Source organism: Schistocerca nitens, chromosome 2 (genome assembly GCF_023898315.1).
Source record: "Schistocerca nitens isolate TAMUIC-IGC-003100 chromosome 2, iqSchNite1.1, whole genome shotgun sequence".
Lineage (NCBI taxonomy): Eukaryota > Metazoa > Arthropoda > Insecta > Orthoptera > Acrididae > Schistocerca > Schistocerca nitens.
Genome location: NC_064615.1, coordinates 318004091 through 318032074, shown reverse-complemented (window position 1 = coordinate 318032074; position 27984 = coordinate 318004091). Strand labels below are relative to the sequence as shown.

The 27984-nt window shown below is 40.7% G+C and overlaps 1 protein-coding gene across 2 annotated transcripts in view; it reads right to left on the bottom strand.

The window, feature by feature from the left end:
* The window catches only part of LOC126236094 (tuberin), a 315500-nt gene that overhangs the window by 30026 nt on the left and 257490 nt on the right, over positions 1-27984 (bottom strand). For both annotated transcript variants that reach the window (XM_049945162.1, XM_049945163.1), the window contains exons 26-27: positions 18872-19011; positions 10477-10658 (exon numbers count right to left, since the gene is read on the bottom strand). In XM_049945162.1, coding sequence (XP_049801119.1) covers positions 10477-10658; positions 18872-19011 — 322 coding nt within the window. The remainder of the gene's footprint in view (positions 1-10476; positions 10659-18871; positions 19012-27984) is intronic.

Here is a 27984-nt window from a genome sequence, read left to right as displayed (position 1 = left end):
ACCTCGAAGGGAACGAGCTATTGATACGTAATCAGCATGGTTCCAGAAAACATAGTTCTTGTGCAATGCAGCTAGCTCTTTATTCGCACGAAGTAATTGCCGCTATCGACAGGGGATCTCAAGTTGATTCCGTATTTCTAGATTTCCGGAAAGCTTTTGACACCGTTCCTCACAAGCGACTTCTAATCAAGCTGCGGGCCTATGGGGTATCATCTCAGTTGTGCGACTGAATTCGTGATTTCCTGTCAGGAAGGTCGCAGTTCATAGTAATAGACGGCAAATCAGAGAGTAAAACTGAAGTGATGTCAGGTGTTCCCCAGGGAAGCGTCCTGGGACCTCTGCTGTTCCTGATCTATATAAATGACCTGGGTGACAATCTGAGCAGTTCTCTTAAGTTGTTCGCAGACGATGCTGTAATTTACCGTCTAGTAAGGTCATCCGAAGACCAGTATCAGTTGCAAAGCGATTTAGAAAAGATTGCTGTATGGTGTGGAAAGTGGCAGTTCACGCTAAATAACGAAAAGTGTGAGGTGATCCACATGAGTTCCGAAAGAAATCCGTTGGAATTCGATTACTCGATAAATAGTACAATTCTCAAGGCTGTCAATTCAACTAAGTACCTGGGTGTTAAAATTACGAACAACTTCAGTTGGAAAGACCACATAGATAATATTGTGGGGAAGGCGAGCCAAAGGTTGCGTTTCATTGGCAGGACACTTAGAAGATGCAACAAGTCCACTAAAGAGACAGCTTACACTACACTCGTTCGTCCTCTGTTAGAATATTGCTGCGCGGTGTGGGATCCTTACCAGGTGGGATTGACGGAGGACATCGAAAGGGTGCAAAAGAGGGCAGCTCATTTTGTATTATCACGTAGTAGGGGAGAGAGTGTGGCAGATATGATATGCGAATTGGGATGGAAGTCATTACAGCAAAGACGTTTTTCGTCGCGGCGAGATCTATTTACGAAATTTCAGTCACCAACTTCCTCTTCTGAATGCGAAAATATTTTGTTGAGCCCAACCTACATACGTAGGAATGATCATCTAAATAAAATAAGAGAAATCAGAGCTCGAACAGAAAGGTTTAGGTGTTCGTTTTTTCCCGCACGCTGTTCGGGAGTGGAATGGTAGAGAGATAGTATGATTGTGGTTCGATGAATCCTCTGCCAAGCACTTAAATGTGAATTGCAGAGTAGTCATGTAGATGTAGATGTAGGGCAGTTTTCAGCTGTTTATAAACAGCGATACAAATTCCTCCCCTGCCTTAGAACAGCAGACGTAGTGCATGTACAAACCACACCTGGGACAGAGACAGCCTATATCAAGGATGGGACAGAGGTGGGTTGTGAGGGACAAAATCGAGGATGGTTTGAAATGAAGAAAGGGATTTGAAGGAAACTCAGGGTATATTCTGAAAATTATGGAGTACTTTAGGGCTTGTTCAGGCAGGCCTCTAGTGGGCAAATATTAAGGACAGGATTAGAATTTAGCACTTAGTAATGACTCATGGATTGCTGCATTTTCTCACTGGGCATGGGCCTTATTGAGTATACTTGCACGGGATCGGTAAAGCCCAAACTCTGCATGTAACTGTGAAGCTACAGTGGGGGAAGTGAACAGTTTTTCAATTTTCAATCTGCTCACAGGCTGCCTCCTGTGAGAGACAGCTGATAACCCTAGGTGCGCTGGTGTGCACCTTCACCAGCACACCGGTTGGCACTAGGAAACCTTGTACAGTAGGTGCTGAACTAAATGCGCCTATGGCGAGAAGACCAAGACACACCCCCAGGCTACGCACTGATAATGCCCCCGGGACAATGTGCATATAGGCCACTGCCGACCAAGCTAGCTCAATCTCTCAATCTCAGTATGTCACATCATGACTCAGTTTGCATTGCACCTCAATACATTGCAACGTGCTCTAGTCTTTCACAGTGGTAGTCATCGCCTCGTACCTTAGTTAGCTGTGAGGGAACGTTAGTCATTTTATATGGTTGTGATATGGACATGAAGAAGATTCAAGAATTATTACATGTTATTTGATTTCTGTTAACCACACAACTTCAGATTGGACATAATTGAAGTTAAGTACTCAATTGGTTCCTGTAGTAAAGTGTATTTTAACCAAGTGTGTATTTTGTGTTGTAGTGAGAGGAAACTGGCCACCCACCTATCATACCATCCTCTCCTCATCCAGCTAGGAACCATAAAACATTGTAAGTGGCTATGAGTCTTATCAACAAGTTATGTTTGCTTTTCATGTGTTCTAGGTTGCAGTGATTCTATTTGCTCATTTGTTCTTGTTGTTGCATGTATTATAAGAGGGAAGCAGCAGAACTCATCTATTTCACTTTTCGGAGGCTTTGCACATTGCTTTTCTATTTGTCTTTTCATATTTTGCTGTAATTTGCCAGCATTAGAATGGCTACCCTGCCCCTCCACCCCCTGCCCCTGCATCCAAGCCACAGACTGCTCCTGCTCTGGAACTATATGGATTTTTCAGTTTCAGAACCAGCAAATTGCCACATTGCTGTCTTCTGTACAGCAGTTGCTTGCCGCACACACTACATTGGCTGCCCAACCGACAAATCAACCGATCCAACAAGTGCCACTGTTTTGGCACTTCGATGAAAAAGAAGAGGAATGGCTCAAATATCTCACCCAGTTCCATGCCCACTGTCACGTCCATCGAATTCAAGGTACTGTGAAATCTCATTATTTCCTGTCTGTCATGGGAACCCCTGAGTTTCTCTTAATTCAAAAACTCTTCCCTACATCATCTCCCTAGGTACTCTCCTGTGATGAAGCAGTACGCGCATTAAGACAGTATTACAGACAGCACAATCAGGTCGTGGCAGCCAGATTTCAGTTCTTTTGCCTTAAGAAAAAAAACCAGAATAGACATATTATCAGTGGTATATTGACTTACAAGGTCTCACTAGTAAGTGTAAATTCAAATGTAGTTGTGACAACTTCTATAGTGACATCATGATATATGATGCGATCACATACAATGTCCCTGATAACAGAATTAGAGAAGAGGTTCTCAAGTACTCAGATCCTTCACTCCATCAAGTGTTGCAAATATCTGAAAAACTCCATTCCGGCACCACAGCTGCCGATAAATTTGATCAGGTCCTCATTTCTCTGGTCAAGTCGCCTCTTACCCCCGAATGCCCCACTCAGCCGCCACAACAAGCATGCACGCAGATGCACAGACAGCCTAGTAAACAAGTACCGGGTAGCCAGGCCTGTACATCTAGTGAAGTCTTGCCCTCGCTGTTTTGCTTGCCATAAGCGTCAAGACTGCCTGTCGTGCAACACGACATGTCACTTGTGGAAAGAAAGGCTGTCCAGGTAGTTTGCTTGGATGGCAAAAGAACACCAATTCTGCCTGATCTCGTAACAACAGGTCTATGGACATTCTGTGAATGCAGTGTTTTGAAAACTGACTACAGGTTCTAGCAGTAATTCACGCAAGGTTGTGCCTCATCTCCACACTGCAGTGCGATGTCATTCATACAAACTATTTGTAACACTACAATTGCTGGCCATGGTGCTGACTTTCAATTGGACACAAGTGCTTCTGTAACTTCACTTAATCACACCACTTACAAATGGTTTGGCTCACCATGCTCGTCACAATCTAGCACGCACCTCAGTGCATACAACAGACAGAAAATCCCAGTACTTGGACAATGTAATTTGCCTGCCATTTACAAATCTCACACTAAGACAGTCAAATTTATCATGTTGCAATCAAGAGACAGTGAAAATATTTTTGGCTTAGATTTGTTTGACTTGTTTGGCCTTAGCATCCAAGACAATGTACTTCCAGTGTCTGCTTCTAATCCAAAAGACAGTATAGCTAGTTTGCTTAAGGAATTTCCAGAACTTTTTTCTGATGGACTTGGAAAAGCTAATAATTTCATAGCACACATTACCTTGAAAGCCAATGCACAGCCTAAGTTTTTCCAGGTTCCGACCATTTCCATTGCTTTATGAGACAAAGTAGCCAGTGAATTAAAAGAATTGCAAGACAATGGTGTGATTGCTCCAGTACAAGCTAGACTGTGGGCAAGTCCAGTTTTGATGCCCAAGCCTTCTGGTTGCATTCACATTTGTGTTGACTTTAAAACTATTCTCAAACCACAGACAATAATCGACTCTATCCATTGCCTCGCCCTGAGTAACTTATGGACAGGCTTGGCACAGGCCGTTACTTTTGTAAAATAGATTTGCGTGATGCTTATTTGCAAATACTACTAGAAGAAGAATCACAGAAAGTATTTGTTGTTAATACACACTTAGGCCTGTTCAGGTATTTGCATTTCCCCTTTGGCAGTGCCTCTGCACCTGCCATTTTTCAATGTTACTTGGAATAGCTGACTGCTCAAGTGCCGTTCTGTTCAAACTACTTTGACGATCTTGTCATCTCAGGTCATGCATCAGAGGAACACATTGCCAATTTGCATGCTTTTTTTCATGTGTGGTCTGGTGCATGACTCAAGTGTTGTCTCGAAATGTGTGATTTCTTTCAGACAGAACTACAGTACTTAGGTCATATAATAAACAGACAGGGCGTGCACCCCCTCAAATCTCATTTTCTCGCAATCCGTGACCTTCCTGTTCCTCGCAATGTATCTGAACTGCAGTCAGTTCTAGGCAAGTTGACATACTACATTCGTGTCATTCTGAACACTTCACAGATTGTGGCCCCATTGCATCGTTTGCATTGGAAAAATGTGCCTTTTGTGTGGACAAAGAGTGTCACGAGGCATTTCAAAACCCCAAAACTGCCTTGCTCAGTGACAGATGTTTCATACATTTTGATCCTACCAAACCAGTGACTTTGCAAGTAGACACTTCCTCTTACAGAAAAGGCACTGTGCTTTCAGACAGAATTGGTGCACAAGGCAGACCTATAGCTTCTTCCGCAAAGCTGCTAACTCAAACTCAGTGCAATTATTCTCAGATTGAAAAAGAAGCTCTTGCTATTGTGGATGGTATGACCAAATTCCATCACTATCTGTTTGGTCGCAAGTTCCATTTAGAGACAGATCACAAGCCTTTGCAGTCCTTGTTTCATCCGTCAAAGCCGATTCCTACGCGTACTGCTCAAAAACTGGAATGGTGGGCACTGCCTCTATTCCAGTATCAGTATGAAATTGTGTACAGACCTACGACATAGCAGTGCAATGCTAACGCCCTGTCTCACCTTCCGATCAGCCCCAACTCTGATTTTGATTCCTCTGATGCATCTTGTTGGCAGGTCAATGTGCAGAACTCTGAATTGCTGCAATCTTTACCATTGAATTATGGAAAAATTGCACAGGCCACAGAAGCGGACCCCAATCTCAAGAGTTTGTTGCATTACATTCACATGTCTTGGCCTCACTCACTGAACAGCATTCACAACTCAACAATGCACCAATACTTTGCTCATCGGCATAACCTTTCAGTACAACAAGGTGTGATCTTAGTACAATCTGACAGTGGACGATCGTGTGCGCTCATTCCCACAGTATTACAAAAGGATGTGTTACAACTGCTTCACTAAGGATACAGGGGAATTGTTCACACTAAAAAGTTTGCGTGCTAGCATTGTACTTCGCATGGCACGGATGCCCACATTAAACAGATGACATCACAGTGTCCCGCATGCGTGGACAACCAATCAGCTCCGCCACAGACATTCACAGCTTGGCCTAAGACTCAAACCCCATGGCAATGAATGCACATAGACTTTGCAGGACTATTTTTGAACACTCATTGGCTCATAGTGGTAGACTCTTTTAGCAAGTTCCAATTTTTAGTGCCTATGGCTTCTACTACATCACCCAACAGCATTGAAGGGTTGTCCTCCAATTTTGCATAGAAGGTTTGCCAGAAGTACTTGTGTCGGATAACGGACCACAGTTCACTTCACATGATTTTGACCAGTTTTGTGAATGAAATGGCATTCGTCATCTAACAAGAGCTCCATTTCGCCCCTAGTCCAATGGAGAAGCAGAATGCTATGTACACACATTCAAACAACAGATGGCCTAGCTTTCCACCTCCCACACAAGGGAACAGGCGATGCAACTCTTTCTTGCCTCCTATCGCTCCCACCCACATGACGGACCACCATTGGTGGAACTTCTACAGGGCCGCCGCCATCCGATACTGCTCCACCCACTACAGCATTCAGCGCCACCAGTGGTCCACAAGTATCATTTTGCACTGTGTAGTCTTCTTCTTTACAGGATTTTTAGCCAACATCAGCGCTGGGAGCAAGGCAAGATCCAGAAACGCACTGGCACATATATGTATGACCACGTGACATTCACAACTGCCCGCTGGTGCTGCCACGACACCCCAGGATGAGCTAACTAATGTCGCACCCTCACCTCTGCCATTGCTGCTCTCAGACCTGATGGAGCTGGACCTGCCATCACCATCGCTGTCATCGCCCCAGGGGACACCCTCAGGACTAGACGTGTATCCTGGGCAGTGTTTTCGGGAGGACGTTCCTCTGCTCTTGCAACACAGCTACGGCTCCCAGCTCATCTCTTCATCTAGCTTCCTGCAACCCCCCCCCCTTCCCCCATTGTCGTTCCCATCTCCAGTACACTCCAACAGTGCGACATTGGAGGGAGGGGAGGGGGGGGGGGCGGATGGGCTGGTGTATGCCAGCACATAGGTTCGTACTAGGAAACATTGTATAGCAAGTGGTGAACTAAGTGCGCCTATGACAAGAGAAGACCAAGACATGCCCCCAGGCTATGCATCAATAACGCCCACAGCACAGACTGCATATAGGCTGTTGCCACCAACCAAGCTGGCTCAATCTCTCAATTTCAGTGCCTCAGTAAAGTGCATTGGGACTCAGTTAGCGTTGCACCTCAATATGTCGCTCTAAGTTTCCACAGTGATAGCTGTTGCCTCACACCTTAGCTAGCTTTGAGGGAACGTTAGTTACTGTATAGAGCTGTGATATGGACACAGAAAAGATTGAAGAATTAGTACATGTTACTTGATTGCTGTTAACCTCACAACTTCAGATTGGACATCACTGAAGTTAAGTACTCATTACTGGATAACTGCAAATATATGAGAGTAAAGCCTCATACCAGCTGTATGCTGGTAGACTCTCTTATACGTCTGTGACCAATAAGCAGTCTGTTACTGACAAAACAGACAGTCCACTGTGAGATTTGGCTGACCATTAGGCCTGGCTGATCCAGTGGACTGGCATTTGGAAACACAGGATGTGACTCCTATCATCTTGCTGGATGTATCGATGGAAGAAGTGAAACTATCCCCAAGTGTCATTACGTCTATGTCCATTAAGGATGCTCTTGCAAGGAAAACTTCCTTAGACAACAATGTCATATTTAAGGACTCTTCAGATAAGAATCAGATTAGTCTTACTGCTGTGCAAGTTGACTACAGCTGTGTCTGACTGTCTGGTTGGTTGGCTGGAGTTAAAAGGACCAATGTGTGAGGTCGTCAGTCCTTTGATTCTACATGTGTCGAACCAACAATAACCCTCAGAAGAAGCATACAAAAGGTAAATCCTGAGAAGCCCAATAATTGTAAGCAAGATGCAATAGGACAGATATAAAACAAAGGAGAAGTAGGAGGGGAGTGAGAGGGGGTAGGTGGGCAAGCTGCTTTACTCAGAATGCAGTTGGGGGTCCCCAGAGCGTGGTATGTGGTGGGAGAGACACCCTTTGCATCCCACCAGCACCAGCTCACAGTCTGTTACCCCCAAGGAAATGTGCAATACAGACAGTGACGAAAGTTGAGGAAAGATAAAACATTGAAAACAGCATACACAAAAGAACAAGGAGACCAAAAAAATAGGTAGCGTACAGGCCAAGTTAGACCACTGAGCAAGGGTAGCCATGAGACCCCTGGGCCAGAGTAGGTGAGGGGTGTGGCTCCAAGCCCTCAGGCAGTCAATGAGATCACAGTGCCTCATCTCACAGAGATGAGTACAAACCACCTTCACAGGTGAAATGTAAAATCAGGTCAGCTGCTTTGGCATCATCTGCTAGAACCAGAGATAGTGTGTCAAGAAGTTAAGATATCATTGCAAAGCAACCAAATTTGGGCAGTCTAGTAGGATCTGGGCCACCATTAGGAGGCCACCACATCAGCAGTAATGTGGGTCCTCACGTCAGAGGATGTGCCTGTGGGTCAGCAAAGTGTGGGCACTACATAGCTGACAAAGGACATTCCCTGCACAAAGTGTGTACGGAAGACTGCCATGTGGTTCTGGTCTCCTTTATTGCCCTCAGTTTGTTTGGGGAGTTCAGGATAAACCATTCCAATTTTCAGATATCCAACAGTTGATAGCATAGAGTCAACTGAAGGTCCAGTTCTGAGACCCCCTTTTCCAAAATTGGCCAACTTTGCCAAGTAGTTGGCATGCTCATTCTCCGAGATCCCGACCTGCCCAGGAATCCAAACGAAGATGACTGTTCATCCAGCTTGATGGAGGTCAGACAGAAGATTCTGGATAGTCGTGCCTAAGGGGTGAAAGGGTAGCACTGGTCTAATAGCCTGAAGGCTGCTCAAGAGGTTTCTGCAGATTAGAAGCATCTTGTCAGTATAAGAACGAGCATGGCGAAGAGGTTGTTCGATCACCACCAATTCAGTAGTGAAGACACTGCATCCATTCAGCAAGGAGTGTAGTTCACTGCACCTTGCATGTGTGGACGCAAAAACGGTTCGTCCAACTGAACCTTTTTGTCCAAAGGCTAAATTGAGACAGATCTGCAGTCAGAGTACATGCCATGGGGGCATAGATGATTGCTCCCTGAAAAGAGGCGACATGGGGGAAGTTGGAGTTCAGAGCAGAGATGTCGTAGTTAAACTGCGATTATGACACCAACACTGGGTTTCGCTATGCGAGTTAGGCCTCCCTACTTGTAGTCCACTACATACTCTGTCAGTTGGCTGAGGTATGTCCCAACTTTTACCTTACAAATATTATGCAGTCACCATTCTTGAAGTTATTCTCTGTTGTGGACCTCTTGACAATGGACCTCTTCACCTCCCCAAAAGGTAGGGTGCCAAAAGATAGCTCCAATCTATTCGAGCTACTAAAATGACAGACATTTTTGTGATAAATATTCTATATTATAAGTGAATCGTTTCCACTGTACGGCCTTATTTCCCATTTTGAGTGAAACAAGTCTCTCTTAACTTTTAATTCAAACTAGATCGCAACATATACTGATGTGCTGATATGATATTACAGAAAGACAGTTCTCATATAATCTTCAACTGTCGTAGCATTGAGATTATTGGCCACACCCTCTGCTCCATGACTTCCAAGGCAATGCCAAATCACAACACCAAAGCGTAAGCATAAGTGACCCTTACTAGCAGGTGGAGATGCTAACTTGTCATCATACCTTGTCGATGTTCTGTGACATCTTTCAAACATCCCTGCACATATGACACACCAGAGTGCACACAGTGGGATGTTCCACACTTGACAACTACTTAAGCAATGTTTCCAATTTCCATGAATGTCCTTCATTGACCTCAGTGGTTAGAAGTGGAGCATGTTATTCTGCTGAATCAACATGTTACACATATGCTTTCAATAGCTTTCTCCACCACCACCACCATGAGCTAAAATCACTGACAGACAGGGTTTCCATGGTGTTCCACTTATTTAGGTACAGTAGCAGAGTACGGAACCTTCCAGAGATGGCCAAAATGATGCATAATCTAAGGAGGAGTTAAGCAGTGTAGAGCAGCCACCGACTGCGCAGGACAGAGACACATCAGGTGACAAGCACTTAATTATGAAATGCAGGGTAGTGATGAAGATGTAGAATGGTACTCAACAATTCAAAAGTGATGTATTTTTAACTAGCTTTACTACAATTTCTGGATCATTTTTTTCTATTGTTAGTTTCAGTTTTATATTCAAATCTCAGACACAGTAATGACATGTACACTAGCTAATATTCAGCAGGCTACAACATTGTAACCAAAATGACTCTGATAAACCAGAAGTGGTTTAATTATTTTGCTAGTTAATATGGAATGCTGATCTCTCCTTTCAGACCTCCTATTATTTTGGTGTCATTCAATACTCATCATTCTGAAACTTGAGTAAAATTCTGTTAAGCACCACTCTTAACACTCAGTATGAACAGCACAGTTAATGCTTTACCATACCCAAACATACAAAAAGTCAAGATTCACCAAAGTAGTAGAAGTGAATATGCCTACTAGCTCTAAAGATGAAGAGATTCAAAAATGTATGCTGGAATAAAAGAAATTAATCAGTTAGTTTAGGAACACAAAATTTTAGTTCTGGTAGGGACTAGAATTCAATAATAGGAAAAATACCTTGTTCCCTTTCATTATCTGTCTTGCTGACATTCTCCTTTAATTACACTGATTTCTTGTAGACTGCAATTCTGTACATTCATAAACCTCTTCTACTAAAGTTTGTTCTTACCTGGGACTGATTCCTGAGCGTGGTGCCTCTCTTCCTCGTGGTGATGTATCACGCACTGCTGCCATTCCCCAGTTGCTTCGTGGCTTTCTAACTGGTGACATAACTGAAATTGTGTGCACACGATCCCGTTTCAGAGGCGGCAAAGAATCAGGCCTTGATAGTTCCTCCTTTGTGTGTCCTACCTGTGAAACATTGTAATGAAGGATAAAGATATTAAAATTATATCTGTATTCAGACAGCAACATGACATACTTTTTTATAACGCTTAAGATCAGGGAAACAGCGTAGGGATTTACAGATTTTTTGGGGTTACTTCTGATAAGTGACAAATCTTTTTTATAGACAAGTAGGGGATAGAAATTTCTGATATGCATATGGATTCTAAGTTGACACTGTAACTTTATCTCCAATCAGAAAAAGCCTAAATATTACACCAACACTGATGACATTTCTGATAGCTGATTTTATCAGTTAGGTGGAATAGGTTGTTGTTACTCTTCCATGGGACACATATGGAGATAACATGAAACATGCTATACATTTACAATGGTTTTTCCACTGAAGCCAATCTTCTGCACAGGGGAGAGGAGAGCACTAAACATGCCTCCAAGGAGACTTGGAGAATCACTCTCCCAGCAGACAATGGAAATACTACAGTCCTACAACAGTTTGAAGTATAGAAGCAGAAAATGTAGAGCCTACTAGAGAATGATTCCTACAGAACAGAAAACAGTTCTACCAACCATATGAACAGCAGCTGCACTTCCAAGACTGAAGACCATAAAGAAGGGATGCCAACTTCAGCAACATCAATGCACCAATATGAGAGAGCAAAACACCCAATAGCAATGCTCAGCCCCTCTACTGCCAAATGCAGCACAACATAAGGAATTCAGTGCCTTTTGTGTGGTACACAACCTCTGATAGGCCATTAATACCAGAATACCCCCATAGTGAGATTTGACAGGGAGTAGTGCACTCCCTCCTCCCCCCCCCCCTCCCCCATTAGATTGTATCTAAGGGACAAACAATCTCATAGGAGAGAACTTTAGTCCATCACTAATGAAATTCTTTGAATTCATTCTCACATCAACCTACTTCCTGTTTAGCAGAAATTACTATAAGCAGACCAATAAAACAGCAATGGGCTCCCTGTTATCACCACTGGAAGCCAACATTTTTACAGAGGCATCTGAAAAGAAGTCCTTGAATTAGTGGTCCACAAACCTAATGTTTCTTCCAAGACATAATAAGTTCATCTCTGGACACATGGGTAACAGCATTTCCTACACTTTTTGCACCAAAACAACAGGTTCATGTTGGATGTAGAAAAGAATAACCAATTTCCATGGTCTGGGTGATTGATCTGGCCCTTTAACATTAACCAAAATGGCCCTGAAATGATGGCACTGCAAACAGTGGAAGCAAGGGGAAATTATAGCCATCATAATTTCTGAGGGGATACAGCACCACTCAGTATATTGATTTATGACAATGGCATGCTCTTGGGTAAAATGTTCAAGAGGTGAAATAGTCCACCATTCCGATTTCCAGGCAGGGACTAATCAAGATGATGTTATCAGAAAAATTGTCTAGGTAGGTTTGAGAATTTGAAGAGCGAAGTGGACAGGCTGAAACTGTGTGCAGTGGGACTTAATGGAATCGAGTGGCTTGAAGAACAGGAAGTCTAGCCATAAGAGTACAGGGTTGTCAACACAAAATCAAATAAATGTAATGCAGATCTACTGTGAACAGCACAGTCAATGTCTTATTATAGCCAGATATACACAAAGCCAAGATTCACCACAGTAGTACAAGTGAATATGCCTACCAGTTCGGCAGATGAAGAGATTGTAAAATGTATGCTGGAATAAAAGAAATTAATCAGCTAGTTAAGGAAGACAAAATTTTAGTGCTGGTAGGGACTGGAATTCAATAGCAGGAAAAAGAAGAGAAGGGAAAATATATGGAGAACATGGATGTAAAAAATGAAGAGTTGAAGACAGTGGAAGGTTTAAGATAGATTATATGGTTGTAGTCACAGATTTCAAAACAAGATTTTGAAGAGCAGATGTGGTCTCGGGAGTGTATTTTATTGTTTATGATGAGCAGATTGAACCTGGCATAATTTCAAAAAGTTAGGTAATAAGGGAGATGGTACCTGAATAAGTTAAAAGAACCAAAGTTGTCAAGAGCTTCAAAAATAAAATTACTGTTGACTAAAATGGGGAAAGGAATGTGATAGGAAGATGAAATAGTGAAGGGTGCGGAAGGTCAGAAACACAAGGTCCACCAGAAATCATTGTATAACATATGAGATATTGAATTTAACTGACAACAGGAAAAAAATGCAACAAATTAAGCCGGCTAAAGTGAGGAGAGATATCTAAAAAATGAGACTGATAGAAAGTGGAAAAGCAGGAAACGCTAGATGAAAAATGCAAAACTGTAGGAGCATGCATGACTACAGGAAATATAAATACTACATATAGGGTAATTAAATAAATCTTCTGAGAAAGAGATATATGAAACACTAGAAAAATGAAACAAAATTGAAGACAATGTTATGGGAAAAAAGAGGTGGTAAATGAAGAGAAAATGGGACAATTATAATGCAAGGAAAGTTTGACAAAGTACTGAAAGACCTAGGTCAAAACAAGACCAATGGATTGAAACAGTAAATTATTTTCCCTCAGAATTGTTGAGATCTTGGGAGAACATACCATGACAAAACTATTCCAACTGGCATGTAAGATATGAGATAGGAGAAATAGTCACACTTTAAGAAGAATGTAATAATTCAAATTATGAAGCAGGCAGGAGAGACCTAGGCTTGACTGTAGGCAGAGTCAAGTGGATTTAGGTTGCAATAGTTATGCAGAAATGAAGAGGCTTGCACAGGGCAGACTGACAAGGAAAGCTGCATCAAACCAATCTTTATACTGAAGAAGAAGAAGAAGAAGAAGAAGAAGAAGAAGAAGAAGAAAAAGATGATGATGATGATGACAATGACCACCACCACCACAACCACCAACACCAACACCAACACCAACACCAACACCAACACCAACACCAACACCAACACCAACACCAACACCAACACCAACACCAACACCAACACCAACACCAACACCAACACCAACACCAACAACAAACAGAACCAGAAATTTACAACGAAAAGTGTGGATAGTAAACCATCTGATCATAACAATATCGGATATAACAAAATTTACAATTTTGTAGTATTTTTGTAATTTTAATACTATGTGATGAACCATGGACCTTGCTGTTGGTGGGGAGGCTTGCATGCCTCTGCGATACAGATAGCAGTACCATAGGTGCAACCGCAACAGAGGAGTGTCTGTTTAAAGGCCAGACAAACATGTCGCTCTTGAAGAGGGGCAGCAGCCTTTTCAGTAGTAGCAGGGGCAACAGTCTGGATGATTGACTGGTCTAGCATTGTAAAATTAACCAAAAAGGGCCTTTCTGTGCTGGTACTGTGAACAGCTGAAAGCAAGGGGAAACAACAGCTGTAATTTCTTCTGAGGGCATGCAGCTTTACTGTATGATTAAATGATGATGGTGCCCTGTTGGGTAAAATATTCCTGAGGTAAAATAGTCCCCCATTTGGATCTACGGGTGGGGACTATTCAGGAGGACATCATTAACATGAGAAACAAAACTGGCGTTCTATGGATTGGAGTGTGGAATGTCAGATCCCTTAATTGGGCAGGAAGGTTAGAAAATTTAGAAAGGGAAATGGATAGATTGAAGTTAGGTATAATGGGAATTAGTGAAGTTGGGTGGCAGGAGGAACAAGGTTTCTGGGTGAATACAGGGTTATAAATACAAAATCAAATAGGGGTAATGCAGGAGCAGTTTTAATAATGAATAAAAAAACAGGAGCGCAGGTAAGCTACTACAAACAGCATAGTGAATTCATTATCGTAGCCAAGATAGACATGAAGTCCACACCTACCATAGTAGCACAAGTTTATATGCCAACTAGCTATGCAGATGATGAAGAGACTGAAGAAACTTATGATGAGATAAAAGAATTATTCAGGTAGTGAAGGGAGACGAAAATTTAATAGTCATGGGGGACTGGAATTTGATAGTAGAAAAGGGAGGAGAAGGATAAGCCATAGGTGAATATGGAATGGGAGTAAGGAATGAAAGAGGAAGCCGTCTAGTAGAATTTTGCACTTAATCATAGCTAACACTTGATTTAAGAATCACGAAAGAAGGTTTTATACATGGAGGAAGCCTGAAGACACTGGAAGGTTTCAGATAGATTATATAATGGTAAGACAGAGATTTAGGAACCAAGTTTTAAATTGTAAGACATTTCCAGAGGCAGATGTGGACTCTGACCACGAAACTGCAAAAAGGTAGGAATTTAAGGAGATGGGACCTGGATAAACTGAAAGAACCAAAGGTTGTAGAGAGTTTCAGAGAGCAATAGGGAATGACTGACAAGAATGGCAGAAAGAAATACAGAATAAGAAGAATGAGTAGCTTTGAGAGATGAAATAGTAAAGGCAGCAGAGGATCAAGTAGGTAAAAAGATGAGGGCTAGAAGAAATCCTTGGGTACCAGAAGAGATATTGAATTTAATTGATGAAAGGAGAAAATATAAAAATGCAGTAAATGAAGTAGGCAAAAAGGAATACAAACATCTCAAAAATGAGATTGACAGGAAGTGCAAAACGGCTAAGTAGGGATGGCTAGAGGACAAATGTAAGGATGCAGAGGCATATATCACTAGGGGTAAGATAGATACTGCCTACAAAAAATTAGAGAGACCTTTGGAGAAAAGAGAACCACTTGTATCAGTACCAAGAGCTCAGGTGGAAAACCGGTCCTAAGCAAATAAGTCAAAGCAGAAAGGTGGAAGGAGTATATAGAGGACCTATACAATGGTGATGTACTTGAAGGCAATATTGTGGAAATGGAAGAGGATGTAGATGAAGATGAAATGGGAGATACGATACTGCATGAAGAATTTGAAAGAGCACTGAAATGGCTAAGTCGAAACAAGGCCCCAGGAGTAGACAACATTCCATTAGAATGACTGATAGGCTTGGGAAAGCAGAGCCATGACAAAACTCTACCATCTGGTAAATAAGGTGTATGAGACAGGCAATATAACTTCAGACATCAAGAAGAATATAATAATTCAAATCACAAGGAAAGCAGGTGTTGACAGGTGTGAAAATTACTGAACTATCAGTTTAATAAGTCATGGAAGCAAAATACTAACACAACTTCTTTACAGATGAATGGAAAAACCGGTAGAAGCTGACCTTGGGGAAGATCAGTTTGGATTCCATAGAAATGTTGGAAAACATGAGGGAACAGTGACCCTATGATTTATCTTAAAAGATAGATTAAGGAAAGGCAAACCTGCATTTTTAGGATTTGAAGACTTAGAGAAATCCTTTAACAATGTTGACTGGAATACTCTCTTTCACATTCTCAAGATGGTGAGGGTCAAATACAGCGAATGAAAGGCTATTTCCATTTTGCACAGAAACCAAATGGCAGATATAAGAGTCACGGGGCACAAAAGGGAAGCAGTGGTTGGGATGGGAGTGAGACAGGGTTGTAGCTTACCTCCGATGTTATTCAACCTGTATACTGAGCAAGCAAAAAAAAAAAAAAAAAAAAAAAAAAAAAAAAAAAAAAAAAAAAAAAAAAAAAAAAAATTGGAGTAGGAATTAAAATACATGGAGAAGAAATAAAAACTCTGAGGTTTGCCAATGAGATTGTAATTCCGTCAGAGACAGCATAGGACCTGGAAGAGCAGTTGAACGGAAAGGAGGATGTAAGATGAACAGCAACAAAAACAAAACAAGGATAATGGAATGTAGTAGAATTAAATCAGGTGATGCTGAGGGAATTAGATTAGGAAATGAGACACTTAAAGTAGTAGATGAGTTTTGCTATCTGGGAAGCAGAATAAATGAGGATGGTCAAAGTAGAGAGGATATAAAATGTAGACTGGCTATGGCAAGGAAAGGATTTCTGAAGAAGAGAAATTTGTTTATATTGAGTTTAGCTTTAAGCCTCAGCAAGTCATTCCTGAAAGTATTTGTATGGAATGTACCCATGTATGGAAGTGAAATGTGGACGATAAATAGTTTAGACAAAAAGAGAACAGAAGCTTTCAAAATGTGGTGCTAAAGAATAATGTGAAGATTACATGGGTAGATCACGTAAATAATGAGGAGATACTGAGTAGAACTGGGGAGAAGAGGAATTTGTGGCACAACTTGACTAGAAGAAGGGATCAGTTGGAGGGACAAGTTTGAGGCATTGAGGGATCACCAATTTAGTACTGGAGGGCAGTGTGGAGGGTAAAAATCATAGAGGGAGACCAAGAGATGAATACACTAAGCAGATTCAGAAGGACGTAGGTAGCAGTAGGTACTTGGAGATGACGAAGCTTGCACAGGATAGAGTAGCTTGGGGAGCTGCATCAAACCAGTCTCTGGTCTGAAGACCACAACACCATGATTGAGATAAAACAACAGGGTGGAATTAAATGTTGTTGCGGAATATTATATCTAATATTTCAGAACTTCTTACCGTACAACTAATTAAAGAAATAGATGTGTGCTTAATAGTGTTTATGCCCCTCAAGCAGTTCATGGAGTTTGTTCTTCCATATTTCTGTGGATGGATCAGCTATCTGACACACAAAGTAAGTTTATTATGAAAATGATAAATTGATACTCACCATATAGTGAAGATGTTGAGTCGCAAGCAGGCACAACAAAGAGACTACTGAACAAGTAGCTTTCAGCCAGAAGGCCTTCTTCTGAATTACACACACACACACACACACACACACACACACACACACACACACACACACACACACAGAGTCCCTGGCTGCCAAGGCCAGACTCCGAGCAACTGCACATGATTGGAGAAGCAATTCAGGTGGTGGTGATAAGGAGGGAGGCTGGGGCAGGGGTGGGGGGAGTAAAGTGCTGCTTGCAGGAGCATACAGGGACAAGGTGGAGAAAGAGTAGGACAGCTAGGTGCAGTTGGGAAATTAAATTGAGGGTGTAGGAAGGGGGGCAGGTAAAAAGTCTGTGGGTGCACTTTTTGTTGTGCCTGTCTGTGTGCATCAACATCTCTGCTACATGATAAGTAGCAATTATCCTTTTCATAATATTGTCATTATTCCATGCTGGATTTCCTATTATACAAAATAAGTTAGTAAATATATCACAGGAGGAGAACATAAAAGCAAGATTGGATTTACTGGAAATGTGTTGACCCATCAGTTGTTGTCTAGATTCGTTGCACACCAATGCAAAAACACCTTTTTTTAAAAAAATGACAAGGTTATAACATTCTTCATAGACTTGGTAACTGCAATATAAATAAATAAATGTAGCTGGCATTAATTTTATCAAGTGAGCTAGGAGGTAAAGGAATTACTTTTGACTACAATAGTTGATTGATTAAAAAAACAACTCTGTTTAGTATCACTGGTTATCTAAGCAATGCTAGCTGGCAGCCAAATTCACAAGTTCTAATTCAAAGCATCCATCACAATTCGTAAATAAATGATCAAACTGTTAAGTCCACAATGTACATCAACACATTTCCCTATAAAAGCTTTGAAGTTCTTCTATGACCTCATGTACAGAATAATTACACATCGTGGAGTGAAATGGACTTATGAAATAATTTAAGTCCCAAGGCTTGCTGCATAGGTTTCAAGTTAAACACCAACTTTATAATCTCATGTCGTGAAGAAGACAGAGCTCCACATACGACACCAGACCCCCCCCCCCCCCACCTCCCGTTCCTAGAAGCACTTTGAAGTGATCCAGTATGCCACCATTTTTCAATCAATTCCTGAATGGTGCTCTTTGCTGGCACAGTACGTCCTGAAAATTTCTCCTGAAACAAATTCTTTGTTTTCAGAAAAGAGCCAGTGTGAATGAATGCTTCAACAATGACAACATGCTCAGATAACAAATATGGCACACTCTCGCACTAACCCGGATTCATACAACGAGGCCTTTTTCTCAACTGGTTTCGACAAAGTTTCACTGGCTGTGGCTGCAGTTGCCTTACACAACAACCAATTTCTGCACAGTTCAGTACGTCTGAGGAAATGGTTAGATCATCTCCGTGATTATTTAGATGGCGATGCTCATTTTCTATTATTATTGACACACTGGAACATTATCGTTGCATATGACAGGCCAGTTTTATGTGCTGCACCCTGTAGAAGTTTTCTATAGTGAAAATCTTGCACGAAAGACCTCAATTTTCCTAAACTGTAGTACTCAGCAAGTAAATTATGATAATTCACTCCAACTTGACGATGACAACAACAACAAGTCAGTTATTATAATAATCTGCATACCTTTTCAACAGCAGTATGTGGTAACTGTGGTGACATTGGTACTACTGTCTGTGATCGTCCTGGCTTGCCAATGGTATCAACTGTCAGTGGCTGCCGTTGCTCCTGAGCAACCTTTGAAGTGTCTATAACAGAGGCTTGTACTGGAATCAGAGAAGAGGACAGTAATAAATTCATTATGAAGACCATATTAATGTCGTACCTATTATTAATGTACATCACCATCACCATTACCATCACCATCATCATGCGTCACATGTCACCTGACACAATTACAGTTATCCTTTTGTTGGTTTCTGCAGTCTCATTGCATGATAAAATATTTCGCTAAATATACGTGAAAAGTAAAAATCATCTGGAACACATTTAGCAGTATCACCTTCACTTGTTTCTTATTTTTTTAAGTTTAAAAACTGTAATTGCAAACACATAACAGACATTTGTCAGAAACATTGTCACAGAAGGTAAGGCTACAGTGCTTTGCGAAAAGGAACATATCACTTGTACAGCTATTAGAATGAAGAAGAAAAACCACCACAAACTCGAGCTTAGAAACACATAGAAAAAAATTGCACTTTGAAACAAAAATCACAGAAGAATGAAAATTAGTAGAGAAAGCAGCATTGATAGATAAGACCGATAAAGATGGACTGATAAAAGACACTTTATAAACTAGCAAAATGGGAACCACTACTACCAGCTGTGATCACACATCTGCAAATAATTAATTTTTGCTTTTACTACTCATTTTTCAACTTTCATGTAGTTGTTTCCATAGTGTCTGAATCTTCCAAGACAGTAATCAGACTGAAATTCATTTACAATTATTATTCAGACTATAGTTTTCAATATGCAAATCCCAACAGTGCAGTTAGTTTTTCTGGAAACCATGATAATTAAAAGTAACTGATGACTGAAATTATTACTGTGGAGGGTTGGTTGGTTGCTTAAGTTGGGGGAGGGGACCAAACAGCAAGGTCATCGGTCTCATCGATTTATGGAAGGACGGGGAAAGAAGTCCGCCACACCCTTTCACAAGAACCATCTCAGCATCTGCCTGAAGCAATTTAGGAAATCACAGAAATCCTAAATCAAGATGGCCGGACAAATGCGAATCCGGTGAGCTAAACACTGCGCTACTACAGAAGGTAATGCTAATTTTCACATCTACATCAATACTCTGCAAGCCACTGTGAGGTGCGTGGCGGAGGGTACCCTGTACCATTGGTTGTCATTTCTCCCTTGCTCCACTCACAAATAGATTGAGAGAAAAAATACTGTCTGTATGCCTCCACATACGAGTCCTAATGTCTCATATCTTACTTGCATGGTCCTTACGCGCGACGTGTGTTGGCGGCAGCAGAATCATTCGGCAGTCAGCTTCAAATGCTGGTTCTCTAAATTTTCTCAATAGTGTTTCCTAAAAGGAACGCCAGCTTCCCTCCAGGGATTCCCATTTGAGTTCCTGAATCATCTCTCTAATAATTACTTTTTTTGTTAACCTATCGGAACAAATCTAGTAGCCCTCCTCTGAATTGCTTCGATGTCTTTCTTCAATCCAACCTGGTATAGATCCCATACGCTCGAGCACTACTCAAGAATAGGTTGCACCAGCGTCCTATATGCAGTCACCTTTACAGGTGAACCACTCTTTCCTAAAATTCTCTCAATAAACCGAAGACCATTTGCTTGCCCTACCACAATTTTCACATGCTCGTTCCACCTGATATCGCTTTGCAATGTTACGCCAAGATATTTAAATGACTTGACTCTGTCAAGCTGGACACTAATAATACTCTATCCGAACATTACTGGTTTGTTCTTCCTACTCATCTGGAGTAAGTTACATTTTTCCTCTTTTAGGGCTGGCTGCCGTTCATCACACCAACTGTAAATTTTTTCTAAGTTGTCTTGTATCTTCCTACAGACACCTTACTATACACCACGGCATCATCAGCAAACAACTGACTGCTGCCCATCCCTTCTGCCAAATCATTTATGTATGTAGAGAACAACAGCGGTCTCACACAATACTTTTGTCTCTGTGAACACTCGCTGTCGAGTACAACATACGCAGTTCTATTATTTAAGAAGTCTTTGAGCCTCTCACATGTCCTTTTACACACACACTGAAGCACAAATAAACTGGTATAGGCATGTGTATTCAATACAAAAACATGTAAACAGGTGCTGTGGTCGGAAACATGGGATCCATAACGTGTGTGGCAGATACGGCATATCAAACACCAATCTTCTCATCATGCAGGGGTACCTGGCGGTTTGTGTGTGGGTTTACTGTCCACCAATATTGTTTTGTTTTGGGAATTTATGTACCTGGACAGTTGGAACCACACCTTGTCACTCATGATGAGTCTTAGTGGCACCAAGATACAATTGGCAACATTTCTCAACAGCCATGAACATAAATGCACTCTCGCCTGCAGATCAGGCTCCTTCAGTTCTTGCAAAACACTTATCCAGTCAGTTTTAACTTCAGTCCCCTTAAAACACGTCTGCAACTCCTCTCACTTGCATGCACATGTTGCCTCAGTCTCTTGGTTGACTTATAAGGACTTCTTGTCATTATCTCTCACACCTGCCTCTTTAATTCAGGTGTGCAGACAGGTGGTGGTTTGATCCTGGAAGCATTTTGAAGCGATCCTTTATGCTGCCATTTTCCAATCAATTCTTGAACGGTGCTCTTTGCTGGCACAGTACGTTCTGAAAATTTCTCCTGAAACAAATTCTTCGTTTTCAGAAAAGAACCAGTTGAATGAATGCTTCAACAATGGCAACATGCTCAGATAACAAATATGGCACATATATATAAGACGACAAGTGTCTGGCACAGTTGATAGATTGGTTACTGCTGCTGCAATGGAAGGTTATCAACAATTAAGTAGGTTTGAAAGTGGTGTTATAATCAGTGCACGAGTGATGGGGGACAGCATCTCTGTGGTAGTGATGATATGACCATTTCACGAGTGTACTGTGAACATCAGTAATTTGGTAAACCATCAAATCTCCAACATCACTGAGCCGGAAAAACATCCTGCAAGAACGGGAGCAACGATGACTGAAGAGAACCATTCAATGTGACAGAACTGCAACCCATCCACAAATTGCTGCAGATTTCAATGCTGGGCCATCAACAAGTGTCAGCATGCGAACCATTCAATGAAACACCATGTACCCTTGATGACAGTATGACACAAAGCTTTATGCCTCGCATGGGCTCTTCAACACAGACATTGGACTGTCGATGACTGGAAACATGTTGCCTGGATGGACGAGTCTCGTTTCAAATTGTATCTAGTGGATGGACGTGTATGGGTATGGAGAAAACCTCATGAATCCATGGATCCTGCATGTCAGCAGGAGACTGTTCAAGCTGGTGGAGGCCCCGTAATGGTGTGGGACATGTGCAGTTGGAGTGATATGGGACCCCTGATACATCTAGATATGCCCCTGAAAGGTGACACATATGTAAGCAAGCTGACTGATCACCTGCATCCATTCATGTCCCTTGTGCATTCCTACAGATTTGCAACAGCCCACACATCCAAAATTGCTGCAGAGTGGCTCCAGGAACATTCTTTTGAGTTTAAACACTTGCTTTGGCCAGCAAACTCCCCAGACATGAACATTATTGTGTGTATCTGGGATGCCTTGCAATGTCCTGTTCAGAAGAGATCTTCAACCTCTGATACTATTAAGGATTTATGGACAGTCCTGCAAGATTAATGGTGTCAATTCCATCCAGCAGTACCTCAGACATTAGTTGTGTCCACGACATGTCATGTTGCGGCACTTCTGCATGCTCATGGGGGCCCTACATGTTATTAGGCACGTGTATCAGTTTCTTTGGCTATTCAGTGTATTTGTACACACATTCCACCTGTATCTGTACCAAATTTTGTCCTGCAGTTTTGATTTCATGCAGCTCAATCTCTATGATATATCTTCTGAACAATGTGTCATACAGTGACATAATTTTGCTGGTACATTCAGTGATATACCTTTATACTGTCAGCTAAATGTACTGTGAATAGAGCTGGTAGTAAAGACATAAAAATTAAAATGTCATGTATAATGTGGCAGTTTTTCACACATTTCAGTTTTTATAACATCATTTCTTCTTAACTGTGTGTCATACAATGATAAAATTTTGCAGGTATATTCAGTGATATATGAGAATACTGTCTGCAAAATGTGTTGTGAATACAGTTAGTAATAAAAGCATAATAAATTAAAATGTTATGTCTGACATGGCAGTTTATTTGAAGGAACAGCAAAAATGTAGCAAGAATAAAATTTTTTCTTTTCATCATTTAGTGGGAGTTGTCAGAGAGAATAAGTTTCATAAAAGTTTGAAATTGTGTTTCAAGTTTGTTGCAAGTCACTAAGTCCAACCCATGGTATGGTGCCATACCACCTCTCCTCCAAAGAAAATGTTCAAAGCCGCACCCTCAACCAGTAAAGTCATGGCGACAGTCTTCTGGGACTCTAAAGGAGTTATTCTGTTTGATGCAACCATCAAGTCTGAAGTTTATTGTGTTACCCTCAAGAAATGGAAGAAACGATTATAGCACCTTCATTGTCACAAAAATGCAATCTAAATCCTCCTCCTCCATGACAATGCAAGTCCTCACACAAGTATGCACACCCAAGAGGAGTTCACAAAACTGCATCTGACACTTCTTCCTAACTCACCCTACAGCCCTGATCTTGCACTTTCCTACTTCCATGTTTGGCTCAACGGAGGATGCATTCCATGGGAAGCAGTACACGGATGATGGGGAGGTTATTGATTCAGCGAGACACTAGCTCCTGTATCAACTAGTAGAGTGTTTCATGTGGGCATACAGACTATCCCTGTAATGTGGCATAAAACTGTTGCATTCAATGGAGACTATGTTGAAAGACATGGTTTTGTAGCCAAAAGAGTGAGGAATAATGAGGCTTACTGGAACCCTGAATAAAACCAATCTGTATTTAGAAAAAAAATGGGTTTCATTACTTATTGATGCCCCTCATATGTATGTACATCCATTTTTATAATATGTATGGATATGTCATTTCAGGAATTGTAATATGTTCACAAGCTAGTTTTTAAATAGCTGATCTCAACCAAGAATATACAACCTGCAGCTAGCAATCACACCTATAAGATAAACGTAACAAGTCTGCTGGAATCTGCAGTTAGTGATCACAATGTTAACTTTACTGCGGGAGTTTGTGGCTAAAAATTATTGTGTTAAAGTCTATACAGCAAGTACAAATTTGGTCACTGCACTTTCAACATCTCAGTGAAAGACTGCCTTCTGTGTTGGCATCATCTACATATGTAGACGTAGAAGCTTATAACTCATATAATGTCTTAATATCATACAGTGACTTGTACTGTCTGTAATGTATCTCTGAGTCAACTGAAAGTGATAATGACTCTGGTTGTGTATTGTGTGAATATTGGGGACATTATTTTATATGTGCATTTCATCAGGAGGTTTATTGTACTGATCACTTTCATAAAATGAAGCCATTATTGTAATGTGATTGTTGTCTCAGAATGCAATAGTGATTGTGTCCTGTGATTATTCTGTGCCTGGCATACAAATGAGTAGTAAGGTTAAGTGCTTGCCTGTGAACTTTTATGTGAACTGGGACTGGTCATCGCACAGTCCCAAGTGACAATCAATGTGGGAATAGCTGTATTAAACAGAAGACCCAAGTACAAAATGACAGACAATTTAGAATATTGGAAAAGCTCCATATTGCAACTTGGAATGTGAGAAGTCTGCTGTTAAAAGACACAGGGCTATGTAAAGAACTGAAACAAAGGAGCATTAATACTGCAACAATTTCAAAAACAAAGAAAAAGCTGAGAGGACCTGCAGATTTAGATAGATACCTAATGATCTACAGTGGTGCATGACGTGAGAGAAAAGCATGTAGTGGTGTGGCTATATTAGAATATAATAAATGAAATCTAAAAATCAAAGATTATTTTTATATAAATGACAATCATAACATCAAGATTCAAAACAGATCAAAGTCATCTAAAAGTGACCGATGTATGCTCCTGAAGATGAAAAAAAGACTGAAGCTTTTTATGAAACCCTACAAAGAGAAGTAGGTGAACACGACAAAATATATCACCTGTTAATCTATGGATATTTAAATTCCAGAACAGGTAATAACCCAGTGCCTCTAACAGTTGAAACATTTGGTGAACAACACATAAGTGATAATCGACATTATCTTGTACATTTTGCCTCAAGCAATAGAGTCTATATTAGTGCAAGAGAGACATAGATTAATACACCTGGAACATGAAGGAACAGAGATCAATAATAGGTTATGTGATGGTGAACAGTAAAATATGCAAGTAAGTTCACGATGTTCACGGTTTCAGAGGTAGGGACAGTTACTCAGACCACTATCCTAGTAGCAGCAAAAATGGCTATGCTCATTAGATGGAAGAAGATTAAAAAAGCTCAGACAAAAAGGCACAATGGTTTTAAAGTCTACCTATTACCGGATGAGAGCATAAGACATCTATACCAAAACAGACAATCTTTGTCTAGACTATTCAGACATAAGCGATAGTTTAGAAACCGACAGGCAAAATATAAAGCTAGGTACTGAACAGGTCGCAAATGAGTCATTAGGAAAAAGGAGTAAGAAAAGAAGAAGGGACTTTGAGTATAGACTGAAAATATTGAAGAAAGAGATGAGGAAAAGGAATGAGCATATCAGATATATTTACATATGAAAACATAATCCACAAAACAAGAATATAAAGAGAAAAGAAAGAGAGTAAAAACCATTGTTAGGAAAACAGATGAAGAACCGAGATATAACTTTGTGAGCAGAATTGAACATGACATCTATGGAAGAGAGTCCATAGCTTACAAGGTGATACAGCATTTAAATAAAACAAAGAGAGAGAACAAACCTAAATATAACACCAGAATATAAATGGACTGCACACTACAAACAGCTCTAGTGTAATGATAGCCAAGCATTAGAGGAGGAGGACTGCCCCCTCCCCGAAATGGATAAAACATAAAACTGGAAATCATCAGGCACCAATGGCATAAACACAAAATTATTGAAATACAGGGCATTATTCTTAAAGCTTAGACTACTTTATTTATACAATACATATTGGTAAAGTCTGGAGGGCAGCATGGAGGGTAAAAATCGAAGAGGGAGACCAAGAGATGAATACACTAAACAGATTCAGAAGGCTGTAGGTTGCAGTAAGTACTGGGAGATGAAGCTTGCACAGAATAGAGTAGCATGGAGAGCTGCATCAAACCAGTCTCAGGACTGAAGACCACAACAACAACATTGGTAAAGATGCTAAATCCCAAAACTATGGACAGTTGCAGATGTCATATAAGTTCTTAAAAAAGGTAAAACAATAAATGCAATAATAATCATACTATATCAATAGCAGACACAGTGTATAAGATTACGCCAAGATAATAAATCAATGTCTAGAAATCAGTGACAGAAATCTGTTATCTTGAAGAACAAAATGGTTTCAGAAAAGTGACATGCCGTACTGATATATTTTCATACTTAGAAAATTATAGGAAAACAAAGAGAGTTCAATAAGGAAACACACACTGCATTTATAGACTAAGAGAAAAGTTTCAATCATGCAGACAGGAAAATATTACACAAGAAAGGATATCCTCAGCAAATAACAAAGGTGATAGAATTGAAACATGGAAGCAACGAATTAATTCGAGCTTGAGACTATCACATGAATTTTTTTAACATTGTGCTTTTTTGCAGGTGATCTTGCAGTTATACAGGATAGAGATACATCACTACAGAGCTCCGTCTACAGGCTGAACCAAATGTTTAAAGAATATAATATAAAAATACCGATTCCAAAAACAAAAGTGATGGCTTCCAAAGGGACAAAGCTGTTGAGGACTAAGATCATAATAGGACACAAAACAACTCAACAAGTTAGTCACTTCAGTTACCTGGGAAGTATTATAAGCTAGCAGAATGAACTGAACATTGACAACGAACTGCAGGAATATCAGATGATATTAAATTCTGAAGCACTGTCAACATAAAACGCGTAAAAGCAACTAGAGACTAACATGAATCATGTTGTTGTTGTTGTTGTTGTTGTTGTTGTCTTCAGTCCTGAGACTGGTTTGATGCAGCTCTCCATGCTACTCTATCCTGTGCAAGCTTCTTCATCTCCCAGTACTTACTGCAACCTACATCCTTCTGAATCTGCTTAGTGTATTCATCTCTTGGTCTCCCTCTACGATTTTTACCATTCACGCTGCCCTCCAATACTAAATTTGTGATCCCTTGATGCCTCAGAACATGTCCTACCAACCGGTCCCTTCTTCTTGTCAAGTAGTGCCACAAACTTCTCTTCTCCCCAATCCTATTCAATACCTCTTCATAAGTTATATGATCTACACATCTAATCTTCAGGATTCTTCTGTAGCACCACATTTCGAAAGCTTCTATTCTCTTCTTGCCCAAACTATTTATCATCCATGTTTCACTTCCATACATGGCTGTACTCCATACAAATACTTTCAGAAACGACTTCCTGACACTTAAATCTATACTCGATGTTAACAAATTTCTCTTCTTCAGAAACGCTTTCCTTGCCATTGCCAGTCTACATTTTACATCCTCTCTACTTCGACCATCATCAGTTATTTTGCTCCCCAAATAGCAAAACTCCCTTACTACTTTAAGTGTCTCATTTCCTAATCTAATTCCCTCAGCATCACCCGACTTAATTTGACTACATTCCATTATCCTCGTTTTGCTTTTGTTGATCTTCATCTTATATCATCCTTTCAAGACACTGTCCATTCCATTCAACTGCTCTTCCAACTCCTTTGGTGTCTCTGACAGAATTACAATGTCATCGGCGAACCTCAACGTTTTTATTTCTTCTCCATGGACTTTAATACCTATTCCGAATTTTTCTTTTGTTTCCTTTACTGCTTGCTCAATATACAGATTGAATAGTATCGGGGATAGGCTACAACCCTGTCTCACTCCCTTCCCAACAACTGCTTCCCTTTCATGCCACTCGACTCTTATAACTGCCATCT